General features: G+C 44.5%; 1 protein-coding gene across 3 annotated transcripts in view; it reads right to left on the bottom strand.

The window, feature by feature from the left end:
- The window catches only part of stard13b (StAR related lipid transfer domain containing 13b), a 41621-nt gene extending 23421 nt beyond the window's left edge, over positions 1-18200 (bottom strand). Inside the window, exons 1-5 of one of the 3 annotated variants that reach the window (XR_003890110.1) lie at positions 17799-18200; positions 15860-16776; positions 12347-12478; positions 11225-11371; positions 8037-8070 (exon numbers count right to left, since the gene is read on the bottom strand). Coding sequence is in view for 1 of the 3 variants with exons in the window: in XM_011608584.2 (XP_011606886.2) it covers positions 8037-8070; positions 11225-11371; positions 12347-12478; positions 15860-16654 (1108 nt within the window). In the remaining 2 variants the exon portion in view is untranslated. Of the gene's footprint in view, positions 1-8036; positions 8071-11224; positions 11372-12346; positions 12479-15859; positions 16777-17798 lie in introns of those variants that run through there. The other 2 variants (XM_011608584.2, XM_011608585.2) reach the window with 2 other exon arrangements.
- Positions 18201-20426: the final 2226 nt, after the last annotated feature.

The following is a 20426-nucleotide window of genomic DNA, read 5'->3' as shown; positions in this document are numbered from 1 at the left end:
ATGTTTTAACCATACCCGTTTTAACCATAAATCGTTTTTCTATCCAGTTTTTAAAAAATGTTTACACCTACTTTAGTTCCAATTATAATTTTTAAACAGAAAATCGAGCACTCTACATAAAGCACTTGAAGGCATCACAAGCTGCAGCCCCTGAACCCACCACCATCACCACCACGACCACTACAAACACACGCACACCAGTTCTCAAATGACTTGAGCAATCACTTTCTCCCGTCAGTCTGTTGGAATCCCCAAAACAAAGGAGGAAAAAGTGTTCAAAAATCGCATCACAAGGAACAATTTAAGACAATTAAAGAAAAACCTAGACTTACAATACGGTGAACACTTGATGAGTTTAAGACAGGATTTTAACAGGTTGAATTGTTTAATTCAAAAACCTGATCAGATTTAGCCAATTCTTTCCAGTTGTATAATTAAAGAAAAGCTCAGTCAGAACCCTTTGATTTTGTTTTCATTTAAAACAATCTTCCCCAACAGATACTAGAAAGAATAAACATAAGAGTATTAACAGGTTGGCTTGATGTCATCTCTTCCTAATTATTTTAGGAATTTCTTCTGTTTTTGCAGGTGGGGACATATTGTTGTGGCTGATTCGGTTCAGCTCTGAGCAGCAAACAGAGTTCTGCTGACCTGAAATCAAATTCACTGAAGTCGAAGAGTATTGCAAACAGTGGAATTAGCACATTTGGCTATGTAAGACCTTTCTTGTTTTTATTTAGTCTGTTGAACGTGTGTGAGTCGAACCAAGTCAATCACCATTATTGACAAGTCAAAGGAATGAAAAATATGCAGGAGAGCATGGAGTCTTTTTTTGGTTCAGCATAGGTCAAAGGGATCAGCAAGTGGCTATTTTATCCCCACTCGGTCAGACCTCAGGCTGAAAAGAAACTTGGTGGGCATAACTCTCTCTGTCTCTGTCTCTGTCTCTGTCTCTGCCTGTGTCTCTGTCTCTGCCTCTGCCTGTGTCTCTGCCTGTGTCTCTGCCTGTGTCTCTGCCTGTGTCTCTGTCTCTGTCTGTGTCTCTGTTTCTGTCTGTGTCTCTGTTTCTGTCTCTGTCTCTGCCTGTGTCTCTGTCTCTGTCTGTGTCTCTGTTTCTGTCTCTGTCTCTGCCTGTGTCTCTGTCTCTGCCTCTGCCTCTGTCTCTGCCTCTGTCTCTGTCTCTGCCTGTGTCTCTGCCTGTGTCTCTGCCTGTGTCTCTGCCTGTGTATCTGTCTGTGTCTCTGTCTCTGTGTCTCTGTCTCTGTCTCTGTGTCTCTGTCTCTCTGTTTCTGTCTCTGTCTCTGTCTGTCTCTCTGTGTCTCTGTCTCTCTGTTTCTGTCTCTGTTAGGTCGAACTGAGCAGTTTATTTTCCAGCTGGTCCTACAAAGCAGGAACTGATAGAGACAAATATGTGCAACAGTTCTGTCAACTGGACACAAAAGAGGCCACAGAGTCTTCCTGAATTCAGGACGACGTTGGCAGTTCGTTATTTCTGCAGCCCGTTAGTGCTGAGCAAAGAGATAAGATGGAATCGAAGGAGTTCTTCGCGACGAGACCTTTCAAAAACATCGCATAGACCTTTCTGTCCGTCACCTCACAAATCCGCTGACTGATACATTTTGACGTGGGTTAAAAACAGGATAAAGAATGAGCGCTCTCACTGTCAGAGCTGCAAGCAGGGTATCAATCTCCAGGATGATTGACCGACAATACCGTCCCTGTCAGCACCTGACAGGGAAAAAAGAAGTGATGGAAGAAGGTTTTAGGTTCCCTCACTCACCGGTGGCATGAACGCATCCAAGCTCAAGTCTAAAAATAAAATTAGCACCACAAAGGAGTGCATTATCGCAGCGAGGACTATTGTGGCTGGACGAAGACTTCGCCGCTGGAGTGGTCCTTGGCAGTGGAAGTAATAGCAGATGCAAAGAGAGGAAACATCACTCAGCCTGAGAATGTTTTCTCTTCACTGACTCAACCTCTTGTTTGTTTTGGCCGGGCAGCTCTTAGAAAGCAGCTGCTTTCCCATTTTCCTGAACAAAACTGGCGCACCGTCGGGTCTCCTTTATGTCTGCCCCCACTCACTGTCCAGCTCCCCAATTTTTTATACAAATAAGCAATCAGAATTGCTCATCGTTTCTACACAAGTCGTTGATGTCCGTGGACTGATTTGGACAATTATGCTATGGCGGTGGACGGATCCTAGATGTGATGACACTGAGGAGGCCTGGAGGCCCACTTGAATATTCTGGGAGACTGTTCTTCCCAGTATAATGGAAACAGGGCCTGTGGAGTGGGGGAAGATCGCCCCTCCACCTCCACTTCCACCGAGGCCCCCGAGGGCTCGTCCCAGGCATGTGCTATAAATTTCCTGACCATATATTCCCCAGCCGAGTTCATTTTTCCAGAGAGCCACACATGTGGTGTATATCTGGGTTTAGATGATGAGCTGGGGAAGGAGGAACCGGCTTCAGTCCTAATCCATTAAAGTGGCCACTAATTCTATTTTCTTTTGTAACATCATAGTTTCTTTCCAAAAGGCTGGTTACTTTTTTTCTTCTTTCTTTACAGAATCAAAATGATCATCAGTTTCCACAAGTACACTATGAAACATTAAAGTGCTCATTTCCACATCACTCACCCCTCATGTTTATCCACATCTTCAGGTTATTGCATAATGGCTATTAAACCGCATAGGGAGGGCTAAAAATAGAAGGAAGCCCTGAAGTATGTTTAATTATCATGACACCTGTGCAAACGTGAGAGCTCGCAGGGGTCAGAGTTTGTATAAAAAGGCTCCGAGAACGTAAAGCTGTCATGACAAGCATTCATGCTTATTGTTTCATTGAATGACAAAGCATGTAATGCTGTCAGGTCAGGGGCTCCAATGCCCTCAAAAAATGCATGGGAAAACATTTGCACCACTGTCCGGCACCTGGTCCCGATTACAGCAACCAGGATCTAATCACGGGGGCAGATTTCTCACTCAATCACTTTCGCCTTCTCCCGCTCTCTCAGAGGTAGCAGATGTCATATAAGCTCATGTTTTATCGATTGCGAGCCATTTCAACAGGCCGTCGACGTGTTTTATGTCTCTTATTTTCTCCGAAAGCCCTTTTAATTCCCAGCATCTTGATTGTGTGAACCGGACATTAGTGGAGACATTCCTTCAATGTCAAATGCAGCTGGGTCCGTCGGAATTGCGCCTCAAAATTTGGTTGTAGCTCGATCTTAGCCCCCACGGAACAAATTCATGAAGGAAAACGATGTTTATATCAACATCCACAGTTGCTTCAGCAACACAGAGGTTTTTTTTCTTTTAACTAAATGGAAAATAACGGATTTATTCCTGAAACGTGCTCTTTCCGAAGTCGGGTTTACTGTTTTGATACATGTGTGGGCTTTTGAAATGTTGGCTCCACTGATCAGGTGCGATAAGCTGCTAATACAGTGGCTGCATTGTCCCCAAACCAGAACCACAAACCAGTCCTTTGGCTTTTAAAGTTGATGGGCCGGAGGATGCAGGAAGTCTGGCCTGCCTCTACCCACTGTTGTGCTTTGATTGCCCAGCCAAATTGTTTAATCGGGTCTGAAACCACAAGAAAGCCGTAGTGCTACACTGCCCCCGGACAGAGCCGCTTTTGATGGCAGCCCACAGGTTTCGTTGTCTGGGTACAGGTGGAAGGGCACAGCCATGTGAATCTGCTGTAGCCTGGTGACCCACAGCTTCGCTACTGTGCCGCAGGACAAAGTGTTTGGTGTGAGTCCAGTCACGTGTGGGGCTAACCTAAGAGAGGAGAGGCCTGCAGGTCCGACATGCACGCAGACTCTAAAACATCTGGAATCTCTGCGGTTTATGTGGGAAAACACTGACAATGTGGTTACTATCTAAGCTGACCCTGTGAAAAGTCCTGCCTTGGACTGTGTGTGTGTGATTCTGTGATTGTGTGAGTACGTAACAGAAATAACTTTTTGGATATTGTTGTTGTTGTTGTTGTTGTTACAGGGCTTTTCTTCGCAGGAGATAATTATACATTCACAACACACTCGACTCTTACAGACATTCTTGTACTTCTATCTTTGTGAGGACTTTCATAATGCTTTCCTTAGCCCCTGACACTAACTCTGACAATCACAGCTAAATTCCTAACCCTAACCCTAAACCATACCCAATCCCAAACCCAATTCTAATGCCAACCTTAAAACCAAGTTTCCAACCTAAACCAGTCCTCTGAGTTGTGAGGACTTCCCAGAAGTTTAGTATGTAGCAAGGTCAAGAACACACACAGACACACAGCCTTGAAGGTTTCTTTAAGCCCAGGTTTGCATATGGAACCATAATTGCAACAGAAATACTGAGAACTGCAACACAAGCTTTCAAATCTTTCAGAGCAACTTTTCAGAGGTTTGACAAATTACTGTATATACAATAAGAAGTCCCGAAATACAACTTTGGTGCTTCCCCCCCTGCCCCCCACCCCCCGTTCTCTGTCGGAAAGCCGAGTTGGCCTCTGCACACAGGAAACCACAAGTCATTTTCCATCTTTCCATGTGTGGAATTTTTCATGTGCTCGTCATGCCAGCAGCACCCTTTATAGTCTGGGCTGGATCCACGAATGACGAATGAGTTATAAATTTAGCGCATGATGTCACCGATCTGGCACCTGTTAGACGACGACGATGGGGAGCAAAGCGAAGGGCAATCTCCCAAAAAAAAGGGTTAGGGTTAGGGTCCCGCTGCCGTTAAAGCCAGTGTTTGCTTGCAATTAAAGCTCTACACATTGGTCTGTGTTGCAAAGGAAAACACTGGGCTATTTTGAAACACAACAGAGTTTGCTCCCCCCATACCATTGCATTTAGAGGTACACAGTTAATTCACACATTTTCTGATGCAATGGACAGGTAGACATATAGCTCACCAGGTGTAGAGCCACATGTAAAACAAATCTTTTTGGAAAAAAATAAAAGAAGGATATTAACTGTATGTAAACTTTCCTGTCAGGATAAATAGAATCATAATCCCCTCACGTCTCAACTCTGATGCATAATGCAAACGTCTGCGGCCCCCCCACATGAAGGACTCTCGGCATATGTTGTGAATACTTGTGGTACTTGTGGGGCTTGGGAACTCTCATCAGCAGTCAAACTCCCACCATTACAGAGACGCGCTTTTAAAAAAGGAAGAAACAACCCTACACACACACACACACACACATTTTCATAATAAAAACAGAAGTGAGGTAAGAATCCCTCATGAGTCCAGTGAACAAGAACTATCACCCTGCTTACAAATGGAAACAACATTTCACATGATTTCAATATCCCGCCTGTCAAAGCTCTTTTTACACACGCTCTGACTGCAGCAACGTGACGGCGACGGAGCGTTTCATATGTCCCCGTTGTTTGAATAAACCCTCGTGATGTGTATGTTATGATCCCTAACAGACCTCCGGAGAGACAAAGAGACACTGCGGAGGGACTGCAGCTGTCTGGGGTGACGGTCCGCCTCCACCGGCAGGCAGTGACCCCGGGTTAGGCTGGAGGCCTGGATTTGAACAACAGCTGAAGTAGATCCATGGAGAAAAACATACAGCACAGTAAAACATGAGCAGCCTTTAACATTATATAAGACCCAGTGGGGTCTCAGTCGGTTCGGTATAAGCGCAGCAGTGAATGTAGAACTACAGAAATTGCCTGCACGTATGTTGACGTGCATTCACTGACATTCAATGCCTACTTTTTTTTAATACTTATTTTCCATCTTTCTGTCATTAAAATATATCCAGAATCAGAACCAACCAATAAAAGGTTTTACTGTGCATCCTCATCAAAACATCAGAGGGGAAAATTCTCCAATTAAGGCTTAAGTTACTGGAAGTAGCAGAAAGAGCAAACAAACGCCACGTAAACCCCCTGGCAAAACAGCCGCTGACGGAACCTTTAACTTCATCAGGAGATAATTGCAGGAAAAGCCTCACGTCTCACGTCGCTGACGACATCCAAAACAAATGTATTCCATAGATCAGTATCACAGATTCACTTTCATTCAATTAGAAACATTAGCAGTAGTCTAGACTCAGTTATGAGAAAAATAGAGCCTGTTTAACGCTTTTTCCCCCTTCAGCATAAAATAAAGGCCCAGTGAAATTTGTATTGAACAGAACAAAAAGGACATGAACACAATTCTTTACAAAGTTTGAACCGTGTGGGACTTAAACTCTGCCCGCAGTTACGAGGTTGCATGTTTTACAGCAGACAGCCTCTCCCCAAACCCACACTGTATCTCTGACAAAGGTCGGCCTCGCTGCGGATTCATTAATCCCGTGATGGACGACGTGAACGCGGGGTCCCTCCTCTCCACAAAGGAAACCATTAGTTTTCCACACTGCAATTAAAGAGGCTGCAGGGAGCAGATTTTAAAATCCAATTTACGTCGCGTCAGAGGGGATAAGTCACTTTTGGCCCGTCGTCTTTCGCGGGATTTGATAAATGCTCTGAAAAATCAATGAACGATGCCTTAAAAAATAAACATTTGAGAGGGAGGATTAGTGGCGGTGAGCATGTTTTTTCCCCTTCTCTCCACGGAGCGAAGGTTCTCTGAGCACATCCATCTGCGGTTCCAGGACGGAGCTCTGGGTTTTGTTTTTAGCCCCAGGAGGGGAAAAGAAAATCCCCTTATGTTCACATATAAATAAAAACAAGTAGAAAATTTCCAATTTCCAACGCTATTTTTTAAACCTCTTTCCATTATCTCATTCGGGCTTTTGGGGGGGCTTCTGTTTGCAACTGTGTGATCTGAATGGCCAAGTTAGCAAAACAACTGAAATCATTGTTTCAAAAAGGGGAAATTACTCAAGAAAAGGGCAACAGGACTAAATAAAGTCCAAAAACCAGAGTGGTTGTAGAGAATTATAGAGATCTATAAAAGGTCACTGCACATCCACAGAAAATAATAAAAAATGTAAAAAAACAAAACAAAAACTGTTCTCACTGCTGCTTTGCTATTTTGGACCGGGGCCCGAAGAATGTGCTTTGCTGTCCTGGACAGTGTCATTTTAATGAGGTGGACAGTGTTGTTATGGTGGATACGAGGAGCCATCTGGCCACCTCGTATCCGTGTCATCACAGAGGTCTCCTCAGCCCGGCTGTAAAATACAAACAGGGAATATCACACCTCATGTGTCTGACTCTCAGCCAAGTTTTTTCCCCCTTTAATGCAAACAACAGATTTTTTTTTTCTGAATGGCTGCTTGAAGCCAAGGTAGTTAAATAGAAAAAAGCTGAATCTACAAATTGCTACAAAAGTCACGTGGTGGAAAAACACGCAGGATAATAAATGTATCTGAAGAAAACTTTAAGGCCTTGTTGACAAACGTCTTGACATTATTCATGAGGGCGAGGCGTTCAGGTTTCCAAGGGCTCCAGCAAGGAATGAAAGGTGATCGGTCACAACGCATAGTTGGGACATTCTCGGAGACCACACATTACTTAACTGCAAAGAAGTGGCGTGGAATTTTTCCACGCCATCGTGTCCACTTGTGCGGTACCATTGTCCACAATGGAGGTCATGTGAGAGCGCAACATGAGCCTGAGCAATGGCATCTACTAAAATCCTGCAGCTGCCCCCCCAAAGGGCCACATCATTCCGGGCTAAGTGTTCCTCCTCAGCAAAACACAATGGTGGGGAACTCTAAATTTACCTCTTGGGGGGACCACACTCCAAAAAAGGCCTTTAAAGAAGTTTGTCCTTCTTTGTTTTTACTGTGAGTATAAAGTTTTTAATTTTTGCTAATCATGTGACTCACAGGAAGATCTAATTTTCCTTCTGCAAAAGGAACTCGTTTTTCGAGACAAGGACGTCCTTGAGTGGACACTCCTGGAATGTTAATGTGATTATCTCTGCATTTAATTCAATAAAATATAAATATGTGGTTAAAGTGCGCTGCGTTCAGGTCGTCCGTGCAACATCAGGAAACAGCATGCACTGAGCAGGCACAACACAGACAATCAGAATATGACAAATATAAAGAATTTCTTACCTGCTCTGGCTGCACTGGTCATCTTATTCACCGCCTAAGATTAAAAAAGAAATGAAAATCACCATTTGAACTACATTCTTCACCATTGAGTTTGATAATACACCTATCAATACATCTTTTTATAGGCAATTTAAAAAAGTAGTTCCTCCAACACACCACCAGGGGTGTAAAGCTCAACCAGACTGGAATCAGCAGGGGAGGAAAAAAAAAGTTACTGATGACTCAACAGAAAAGAAAGAAAAAAAGGTAAACAGATCAGTGAGTGACACGTACACGTATGCATTTCAACTTGTGTTTACACGAGGAAGCGCACAAACGGGCCTCTGAAAAGTCCTCAGGTGGGACCACTGCGGTATCCCTCGTTGTTGACTGTGAGATTTGGTACAGTCTGGCAGAATTCCATCACACATTGCGGTTCAAAGGCTGTGGTTAATGTTTAAAAAATACAGCGGAGCATTAGTCCCAGCCCTCTGAACTGATAAACCATGTCTGTGAAGAGGAGGAGATGAGGCGGCCTTCTGTTAATGCTAAAAAAGATCACTTACATTGGTCTCTGAGCACCGATTTTATACCCAGCTTCCGATACAAAGTCATGAAAATGAGTCCTCCACAAATCCAGAGGGGCTCCAGCAGAGACGTGCCAGTTTTGACTTTGAAGGCTTCAAAGCCCTAAATGCATCATCCTCTTCTGACAGCCAGGAGAAAGTATTTCATCTGTGTGTATCCTGAGCTTTGACCCACTTTAAACACACACTGCCCCAGTTCAGTCCATTCAGGGACGGCGAACACGAGGTAGAAGGTTGCAGGTCACACAGAAGCAGCGGCGTCTGTTTGTTCGAGGGGAATCTTCCTTTTCCTATATCAACACGGACATTCACGGGGAGTGACAGCGCTGTGTCTGTGTGATTGATGGCTGCTGTCTGAGCACAAATGACACCCTGTCCGAGAGTCAACAGGATGGCCACAGGAGTGGCCGGTCCCTCTGTTCTGCCCGTCTCTGTCAACACCAATTAAAAGGAGGAATCTTCAACCCAAATACATCTCTGACCCCGGCTGCAAACAGCGGGATCAAGAACGCTGACACGCTTTGGACGGCGAAAATCAATTTATTCAGTCACATTTTCATTATTTGTACAAATATGTTTTAGTGTCTAAAAGCAGATGGGGGGGGTATTCCTTTCCATAATATAAGTAAAGACAAGCTGGGGGTTGCGTTTGAGGTCAATGGCTCTCACAAAAGAGGCATACCTCTCCTTTCAAACTCTTTGTGTGAGCAATGATAAGAAGGATTTAAAAATATATACACCTATCCCTCCAGCAGGGCAAAATCAACACATTCCAGATGAGATTATCTCAACCTGCATGATGCGCAGCAGACTGAGGGAGATACGGGGGTGCATTCCAGATGTTAAAGATCATAAAAAAAAGTGCAGGGGGAGTCAAGGTTTTCCAGGTAGGTGCCAAAAAACACTTTAGAGATAATTTCATAGAACATCTGCTGGTAAACAACATCATAATCGCCCCATTGTTCCGGTGCTTCACGCGGTGGGTCTCTTTAAGTCAGATCGTGGCTCAATCTGAATCACATTCTCGATCTCTGGAGTCACACAGTTCAAACTGAGATCCAGAACTCTTATGTAAGACACAGAGGGGACATAGATGCAAGTGCAGCGCTGGTGGAGATGACATTTCGCTGTTTTTGTAAGCGTTACACAGTCATAGTTGTGGACTGACAAACAGGAATATGACAAAAGCCACTTGTTTATTGCAGTTAGTGTTTCTGGTCTTTATGCTAAACTAGTCTTGTTGACTCTAAATCCCTAAGGATCCTGAATATACTTTACTGTAGCTGCAGTTTACTACTGTGATAATTGTATATAGTTAGCAAACACCTTGAGAAATGTTGCCATTGAACAACATGAGATCACATAACACCCACAGTAACATTCCCAGCTGTCGGGAAGCCAAGTTTTACCCCACAATCCTGTCACATTCAAGGAGCAGTTATGGGTTCCCCAAAACAACAGGTGACACCTGCGGGAGCTAAAATCATTTTCATCTGAGGAGACCCCCGTCTGCAGACAAAATAATATTTTTTTGGCCTTCGTTCCATCCCTGGTTGACCCTAGATGAGTCTCCGGTTTATCACACCACTCCTCTCCAAAGTATCACATAAAAACGGCTGCCAAATGAGATCTGACATCAGTAAAAGAAACCACACAGCAACAACAGTTTGCTCATCTAAGAAGGTTGTTTGTCATCGTGTCGCAGGAGTGCCGGCACAAAGGCACAAAGCACGAGCTGAAGCCCTTTGAATTGAAACTTTTGCCTGATTCTGCAAATCTCTCACTTGTCTGTTTCCTTTAGGGTCGCTGAATGGTGAGGTTTATATACTTTGTCCAGCAGGAGTGAGTCTGAGAGCGTCTCGCTGGCATTATTCCCAACACAAAGCCCAAATATTTACAGATGTAGAGGAAAGAGCAGCAGCGCAGAAGGGAGTGTCAGAATTTCACTCCACTGATGATGGATTTATTTAAGAGAGAAAATTCCATATCTGGAAAAACATAATGTGTCAACAGAGAGAGATCATTATGGAGTAATTTATGTGATTGGGCAATTTGGGTTTAGCAGAGTACCTCGGTATTTACAACCGATAAGAATGCCTGGGAAAAATATTTTTATGTGCAGGTGGCAACCACTCAATATTTAAAACAGGAATGAATAAGAGAAGAGAAAAGAAGAAAATATTGAAATAGTACTGTTGAACTTTTTAGTCATCGACACTGATTTTGTAACTAATCTTTGCAGGATCTTGTCTTAGGAGACATGATGTGCCCTGTCACTGCTTGATTTGAGCAGTTTATTCTGCGAATGTGGCAGCTGACATGGCGGTGAAACGTCATGCAGATCTCTGCATCGCTGGTGAATAATGGCGTGGAGACAAAGGTGTCGACAGACAACCTCGTCAGAGCCAAAGACGCCAGAAAGAAAGAACGATTCCAGAAAGATGCTGATCCGCTGATTCGCCTTGACTGATTAACCCTAACACCTGGATTAATATTTTTTGGCATGCAAAATAAGAAGGATTTGCACACAGTGAAAGTTGGACATTGAACACTGCAAACACATCTGTATTCCTATGCTACATGCTAAAACTACAGGAAGCTGTGGTCCTCAGTGAAGCTTACCGTCCTCTTGACCGTTGTGCTTGTTCCCTCCGACGTCCTGAGAGGGGCAGAAGACTCTTCCTGGCTCGGACATTCCCCGCGGTCCCCTCTTGGACGGCGGTGGTCCTGCGGGCTTTGGTCTGATGTGGACTTTGAAACAGCATCAGACTGCAAAAACATCACAGAGGCGGTCAAGCTTGTGGACCCGTACGTGTGTGCGTGTGTGGCCGAATGGGCTCGGACGGGACGGGCTCAGCGGTGGCCGGGGGAGAAAGAAAACAAGAGGCTGAGGTCAACTGCTGGGAAAGTGAAATCCCCACTCTAAATGCAGCTTGACAGTGGTACACAAAGCAGCCTGTATGCACGGCTCGTCTTTGGAGAGGAGAGAGATTATGACCTTGTCAGATATCCCAGTAAAGATGTCTTGTCTTGCCCACTCGCCTGTCATTAGTTAAAGCAAGTAACACTGGATGCCTGAGATGGTTATGCAGATGCCTGGGAGGCATGGGAGCCTCTTTGCACCATTCCTAATGGACCAAATCATACAAACTGCCTTCCATACAATAGCCTCTCTGTGCCGTACATACATACGGAACCCGAAAGAGCACTTTTGTTCCTTAGTGCTAACTCTTGTGGGATATTTCACGAAACATGCAACCATGAGAGGAGCCCTTTTCAGGAACGGGGATGCACGATCCTCGTCACAACCCCATAAGCACAATAGCAGCCTGTTCCTGCCACGCCATCGTGACCCAGCAGACGCCCTGCGCACAGCAGTGTGATATCAAAAATATCAGACATCCACCATAAAACAGACTCATATTGGCGTGATGCTAGCCTGGACGAGGCCTATATAGCCTCAGAGGCAGGTTGTAGGGACCAGTCATTGAGTTATGGCTCGCAGGGGACCAGAGCTCATTGGAATCGAGAGCATCTGTTCAAATACTGGACCCACTGGGTCTCTCGATCCCCAGAGCAAAGTAAATTGATTTCAGGAAATCTCCAAGCATGACCAAGTATGCAGCACATGCTTGACAGGAATGTGTACAGTATAGACCGTGGCCGCCGATCTGCACGCTGCCTTATGGTATATACAGCATATAGAGGATAACCATGTGTGACAGAACCTGTCAGTGCACTCACCTGCTTCTTGCGCACGGTGCCAGGTGTGCCGCATGGGGAGGAGTTTTCACTCAGAGCCTCCTCGATGTCGAGATTCAGCTGGTCTAGTTTCATCATCAGCCGGCTCATTGATTCTGACCACGGAGAGCTGACCTGCGGAAGTCCGGAGAGGCATGAGAGAATTACTGAATCATGCAGGTCTGATATTTAGATAGTTTATTTTACACATGACATTAAATATATGTGAAGTACTGGGTAAGGACATGAAAAAAGAGGTATCTTGTAACCTGTGCAGGCTGCTTCAGTGGACGACAATGCAGCCACACATGGAAATGTGATCTCCTTGGCCCTGTTTCAGGGTCAAAGGGTAAAGGAGCAGGGCTCCAGACATGCGTGCCATACAGATCACGATGGAATTCCCTGCGTTAGCTTTCACTACCCCAAGCACACGGCGTGTTTATAAATAGACCACGTTCTCACGTCCCAGACAGAAACCTGGTCTGATCATTGAGCCTCATAAATCAGGATGATGCACATCAGTCACCAAAACATAAATTAAGGTTGATGCTTTGCAATCCGAGCACAGTGTCAGTCTGGGTGTAATGAAATATGTCTGCACGTGAGTGTTGCTTGGAGAGGGTCTAAAAGCTGGCAGAATCACTTTTGACCCCTTTCCACAAGTGTAGGGGAGAATCTTCGCTGTGGCACATTTTTCTGTTGTTTTTTTTTATTTTTTTTGTTCTTGAATTTGAAAGTTGGTCTGGAAGAAACATGGCGATGACAACAGATAGGTGCGACAGTGACTTTCTGAGCCTAAGGAATCTCTATGCTGCTTTTCAACTGTGGGCAAGCTGCCCAGGGCGACTGTCACATGACTCACAAATAGCCACAATGGAGGATATTGAGGGGGACTCCACTTTTGATTTACCACAGCAGGAAGACTAACAGATTTTAGTCAGTCAGCCAGCTTTCAACCCCGACTGGAGTGCCACTAAAATACTAGAAAGCAACTTTGAAAAGGTGAGCACGGGGGGTGAGGGGGGGTCGTTTCGGCAGTGTTAGAGGGATAAGTTACACTTATAGTCAGATTCAATAAGGAAACTATTAAGGCTTTAGTGGAAAAGAAAAACATTCAGGGATTGAACTGGAATTAATTGTGCAGTTCCTGTTTCCGTCAGTTTGAATGAAGTCCCCTGATATGGAAATGTTACTGACAAACATTTGCTATATTCCCTTTGAATTGGGAGGAATTAAGGGACCAGACACCAGACGGGCCACTCACACTGCTGACCACCCAGTGTCAGCTGACTGGCCCAGCAGGAGAAAGTGCCTCTTTCCCCTCAATCCCTGAGGAATGACCTAAATCTGGTCAATCCCCCCGCTGACCTCTGAGGCCCTAGAGGATCACCTGGGGTCACGGAGAGGAAAAATTAAAGGTTCTAACCAGGTAATATAAAAGGTTTAAAATGGAAACATGATGTTTGACATTTCAATTTCTCTGTGAGCAACAGGAACAGTCCTTTAAAGTGCAGTTTAATGACAAAATGCACTTTAGCGGACGCACAGACATAAAAATTTCAGAGGTTTGAACATTAATGTGAATAATGATGCTGAGAATGAGAATTTTTTGTCCTTTCTATGAAACTGCTATAAAAAGGAAAAATGTCCTGTGGACCATGCTTCTCCTGACTATATTTAAGCTTTAAGCCCTAATGGAAGTTAAAAAATTTTTTTTAAAGATTAAATAAAAAAAATTAAGTATGGGACGCATCCATTGATTTTTCCTCCCATTATTTAAACTCCCGTTGTATGCGTTGAGAACAAAATGTTCATCTTGTGCAGTAGGTTTTTGCATATCCAAGTTAAATATGCGATTTCAAAAATGATGAATAACTTCATCTTTAAATCAAGACAAAGGGGCTTTTCTTGTGCAACCATTTAAGAGACTATTTAAGAAAATACATTTTATTGATTTGAAAATAGGGAAGTGAAAGAAGCTTCCGTTGGATTCTTAATTAGCCCCAGGGGTCACACAAACAGAAATGCATGAAACAGATGCCCCATTCTGACATATACTGGAGCCAAATCTGGAACGCATTCACACTTGTCTCTTTTCAGTGACATCCCCAGAAGGTGCTGTTCAGGAATGCGGGCACTTGCACTCAGAATGAGACAAATTCCAGAGAGGGCCTGACGCTCAAAATGAGACACTACTCTTGATTCATCTCCCGGTGTCTCTCCCCTCGATCTGGCCCCGGCGATTGTGTGAAGTCCTCACACCATGGCAACTGAGCTGGTATGAGTCAGTCCTCTAAATAAATGCATTAATGTTATCTTCTGGGGACAACAAAATGTGAGCTGACTATAACTTTATCAGCGCAAATTGGCCACATTGTGTAACCGAACACTGCGGCTTTGACATGGAAATGAGGAGTTAAGTGTGTGAGCTCTGGGCTTGGTGCCTAGTCTACGCCACCCACAGAGACTGCCAGAGATCACCATGGAGGTGTCCAAATGCAGCAGCCGGTCATGCGAAAGGGCAACAGCTACCTGGCTGCTCGGAGGAATAAATTACCGACTTAATTTTCTGGGACGCAAAATAGCCAGAGAAGAGAGCAGTGACCGTGCTCGTGGGGTTCACAGAATTAAGAAATGTGTATTTTAGACAGATTAGAGCGAAATAATGAACTCATGAGGTGACTGACAGGAATGCTTTGCAGAGAGTGCCCTCACATGGCTGATGGTGAAAAATACATCTCCAATTTGGTCTAAATGTGACTCCAAATATTGTGAAATGTGAAACATCCAGATAAATGTTGACAGCAGAAACATATGTTTGCATTAAAAGATTTTTCTTAGGGGCACTGTTTTTAGTTTTGGGGCATTCTCCAAAGTCGGTGCACCATCGCCCAACTAGAAATAAAAACAGTAACTGACCCACTCTCAGCCTTGCACTGTGCTTTGTTTGGATGTGTGCTAAGATTTAAGAGACAGTTATGTCACTGATACGTATGTTCATGTGAGGCTTTAAAGGCTAATAAAAACAACGGAGATTAAGGGCTACACGACTGTTACAACCGAGGTCAGTGTCAAGGCTGTGTGAAAAATGTGCCTCAACTTGTTGAAGATGGCGGCCGCTCAGCGTGAAGGCGGCCCGTGATGGTCCTCCCTCTCGACGACACAACGCTACTGCGCTGGGTGTGTGTGTGTGTGTGTGTGCGGGGGGGTCGGAGAAGGCCGAGGCTGTTTGCATTCTTTCTGACACTGGCTTTCAATGTGAAGTCGGTGTACTCTGACACACACTTGGACCAGCTATGCATTATCTCACAGCGTAGCAATGTCAAAGATAATGCTGGCAAAAGATTTAAAAAAATACAGCAAAAAACAGCTAAACATTCGAGTTTACCACCTCTGCTGTTCGCGTGCTTTTAAGCGCTGTGGGGTCGCTAACTACCTGCCTAATATGACATGACGTGCTTTTGTAAATCAGGTATTTTGAATACTTGTGTATAAAATGAATAAAGGGCAACAAACCTCCTCTTCTGCTTCCCATCCACAGTTTCTGTTGGCCTCCACACTCCTGACGCCCCTCATCTCACTGCGAATGCTTCCGTGGTTGAGGAAGAACTCTCCTCTCGCTGGGAGCTCATTGAACACATCATCCTCGTAGTCGTCATTCTCGACAGCATCGTGTAACAGGACACATTCCTTCTCACCATTTTCAGAGCCTGTGTTGCCTAAACTTTGGTCTTCAGCATCAGAAGACTTAGTATGAGCCAAGAAAGTGATTGAGCTTTGTTTGTGATTCACAATTCGTGGGACGGGTGGGAAATTCTGGGCTGCATCGAGACCGTTGGGATGAGCAACAAGGGTCAGACTAGATTCCAAACTGCGTACATATCCTTTTGGCTCGCATGACAATATCTGACCCGTGATATTTTGGTCCGCATGGTCTGACCGGCCTTCTGGAGCAGAGACAGGAAGTGCTACATCGTTGTATGACACCATATCGGCATCATGAACTTCAGATGAAGGTGGAGGCGGAGGTCTGGCCTCCATGGGTGCTTCATTGGAAGTGAGGAATGCGGATTCAGGCTCTCGGGAGCTTTCAGTGTGACCTTGACAGACAAAATCCAAACACTTGTTCTGGATTTGTATCTCCTTGTCATTCCCAAACAATGACTTTTGCTCCTGAGGGGGCAAATCATGGTCACAGTAATCCTCTTTCTCTGAGAGAGTAGAGCTTTCTGGGTTCAGCTCCTGCGCTCCAAGTGTTTGTGATCCAGAAGCTGAATGCCCCACTGAATCCACAACAGATGGAATCTCCATGATTCCAGAAAGAGTCCTACGCTTTCAGGGAGTCAACGTAAATCCACAGGTACTTGTGCTGGATGCATCGGTCAGCCATTCTTTTAATCTAGGATGCTCAGTTAAGCCACACAGCAGCTAATCTGAAAAAAAGGAAAGTAAATATGAACGGTATGTGGCACATCTGACAAACTCCAACAGAAAGCAGAGTCTAAAAATAGGGAACAAGCTTTGATACTCGACTACATTGCATATAGACTACATAACTCCTTTAAGTCCTGAGAGATGTTCGCTTTGAAATCCAACATCTGTCTCAGGATGGACTGATCATGCTGGGATCTGTTTCACACATGATAGTGATGACATCACCACCCGGAGGAATCTGACTTCTGTTCCCCACCAGGTAATTTACTAGGTGCTACACCATTCATCAAGGCAGACGATGGCTCTGGTCATCCGCAATTAACATCCCCCCGATCCTTGTTTAAAGCTTTTCTCCAAAACACACTTTTGACAGGATTCTCTAAAACCTATTAGTGTTGTGTTATACATTGATATTCTTAAATCAAGAAGAGAAAATCCCATATTTATAAACCCGGAAATTTGTCTGGATGCAGCAGTTGTGCAGGTCTCTGACATTTTGTGTGAGAAAGTTGCCAGCGTCTCCACCGTGGCCTTGAGACACTTGACACACACGAAAATGCAAATGCACTCTTTAAGAACACGAGGAGAACTAACGGACTGTAGAGAGAAATCCTCTAACGGTTTGGGAATCTGACAGTGATCTGCAATGCAGCGCGCATAAGTTATCGACACCGAATGCCCAGTAAATTCAAAGCTAAATGTAAGCCTGTCCTCACAATGTGAATTTGCACTGAGTGTACAAGAGATTAGAGTCTCTTCCAAGAGACTCCTCTTTTAAATAATGGTATTCATAGAGCAGATTTACAAAGAGCAAAGAAGTCACTGAATAAATATGAACTGGTACTGAATGGCACGGGATGACTGCAGCACAACTTTAAACAAAAAAGTTTGAACGAGGAATTGTGGATTATTAATGCTGAGGTTTAAATCAAATGCAGCTCACAGTCAAACCTTGTCAACTTTGTCAAAAACAAATAAATCACCACCAGATGACATTTACAAAGACGTGAGAAAGTCTTACCTGTAGTGGGAAAAAAGGCTTTTCTGTGTCCCAACCACTGTCAGTGAGATCATGGCAAAACAGTGACAGCGAGGCTCGATTCTGTAGGAGCCCAGAGGGTGGGACAGCCTCTCGCAGAGCGGCACTTATGTCCCTGTAGGACTGTTCTGCGAAAAAGCGAGCTTGTCATTGTAGCTATTTGCCCCCCCCCCTCCCCGCCCAAGCCTGTGTTTCCCCGGGGGGCTGCAGGAGAGCTCAGTGAGGAAGGACTTAACCATTCAGAATATGCATAAGAGTAGACCGAATGTGTTCTTGTTGTGAAATGGAAGGAGGAGGAGAAAGGAGAGGAAGAGGGAGGGGGGGAGTAGGAGGGTGGATGATTGAGGGAGTTGGCACTGTAAAAGAACAAGGTAATATAAGGTCTGGGGCCATCACAAGCAGGCCGGGGGGGAATGGCCAACTTCACCGTCCTGGAGATGCACAGGAGCCGTGACCCAGGCTCTAAAACCATCCGTCGGGGAATGCTTTCATGTGGAAGAGGGCAGATTTACTGATCTTTAAATCAAATATGATATCTGCAGGAGAGGACAGGTTGAGGAGTTGAAGCCATATTACCTGTCAAGTATTGTACTCTACACTATTTGTCTTTGACACGTCTGTGTTACATGATTCGCACACTATCAGTCCCAAACTGGCAGGAAGCTGAATTAAATACAAACTCCTGACTCCTTCCAGCCTTAAAAGCTTTACAAAATGCATCAAAACAAGTTTCCTTTTATTCAGGCTGTCTCTAGTGAGTAAGAACATGGCCAAGATGGGCATAATCAAGCATCTGCTGGCTTCTGAAACATGTCGGCGTCTGAGTCAACTCCAAAAGTGGTCTCTGATTTTATAATAAAATACTATTACTACACCAACATTACAAATATTCATCCTTCGCACTAAATGCTTGGCGTCTGTTTGACCTCTTGAGAAAACGAGCCCTGACTGATCTCTTTCATTCATAAAACACTTTGCTGCATACCCTTTGGCTCTCGGCGTGCCTGCTGGTTACCTTCCAGCATGTGCTGTGGAAACATAGGCTTGGAGATCCTTATCAACTGAGCGCGGTCTCTCTATCGCTAAAGGGGCAACTTGTAGCGTTGCATTCCGAGATCATCAAATACTGGCGTTCCGTGTTTGCGAGATTAAAGATCTGGTCAGCATAAAAAAACATCTAAACTGTAACCAAAAATGACCCGAGACCATGAACGGTCACATATTCTGTTTGTAATACTCAAAGCCGTTTCACGCACAGAGGCCGTGCCACAGCCATAAAGTCCACAGTCTGGCCTGATAAGGCATTTGTGCAAAGTTTAAATGTTTAGTCATCTTTTGTTCACAGTGAACAACATTCCTGATGTCCTTGTTGGATATCTGTGTTTGCATTTCTCCTACTGTCGGAATGGTTACATGGAAAAGTCACTAAAGACAATTGGCTTTCATCAAGAAATTAGGAAAAATGTAAATGGTATGAACTAAACTCAAATGTTCTCTGGAAGAAAACTGGATTTTTTTTTTTATATATATATACTGTGAGTGAGACTGTACTCAGACACACATGCACACACATCCTTACATTTCTATCTTTGTGGGGAATTTCCTGGACCTAGTACATTGGCCAACCCCCTACCCTTGTCAGAACCATCCCAACTAACCCCCTGACCCCAACACTTACTCTTACCCTGACCTAAACCCATCTCTAACCTCAAACTTAAAAACATCTCTTAACCCTTAAACAATCCTTTGAAGTTGTGGGGACCAGCAAAATGCTGCTGCCATTGCCCCGATTTGCAAGTCGAATGAGGACTTTGGTGCGTGTGTGTCGATATGGTGTAAACACACACTGACCAGATACAGTAAAAACAGTGAGCCAATGATTGGCTAAACTTTGTGAAAAGCTGCCTTTTTCCCTGTCTGGACTATAAGGGCTGGAGGTGAGCAAACAGTCCAAGGCCAGTGGGAGTGAGAAGAGCTGGTCTCAAACACAGCTGGATGTTCTCACAGTTGTGAGGCCTCGGCCTTACAAAAATAGACCAGGATCTGTGCAACTGTAACGAAAACATTGACATTTTTAATGGATAGAAGGCAGACCATGTCTCATTTTCTGCCAATTTAGACTGTCCGACCATGAGTCAGGCCCGATTAAATGCCACAGCGACTTGCCTAGAGTCTAAATCGGTGTTGGTGATTTGATTGGCGGGGGAGGGTAAATAAGAGAGTTCAGTGAAGCCTTGCCATTGGGTCTGAACAGAACGTGGAAGACCAGCTGTGTAGTCTGCTGATGTTATCAAGTTGGTATGACAGTAAGTCCTAATGCTCCCCTCTAGTTTTTGCACCGATGTTCTCATTTTGTGTTTTGGAACTCAGCCGATACCTTTTTTTGGATTTATGCGCATTCCTGACCTGATACTCTGGTTAAAACGTTGGTTTAGGAACTTGCTCTTGTTGTCACCGAAGCAGCACGACCTCCTTCCCAGACCTCCTCCATTCACCTCCAACGCATTGAATGATCCCCCCCCCCCACGTCAAGGTGGCATGGAACAGTTCAACAGAAAGATATTGCGCCTACACAACTGTGTCGAAAGAGGAGTGGCGCGTGTGAAACCC

This window comes from Takifugu rubripes, chromosome 11, assembly GCF_901000725.2.
Source record: "Takifugu rubripes chromosome 11, fTakRub1.2, whole genome shotgun sequence".
In the NCBI taxonomy this organism is placed as follows: Eukaryota; Metazoa; Chordata; class Actinopteri; order Tetraodontiformes; family Tetraodontidae; genus Takifugu; species Takifugu rubripes.
The sequence above is the reverse complement of the archived record's forward strand: the minus strand, read 5'-3'. Positions and strand labels throughout refer to the sequence as shown.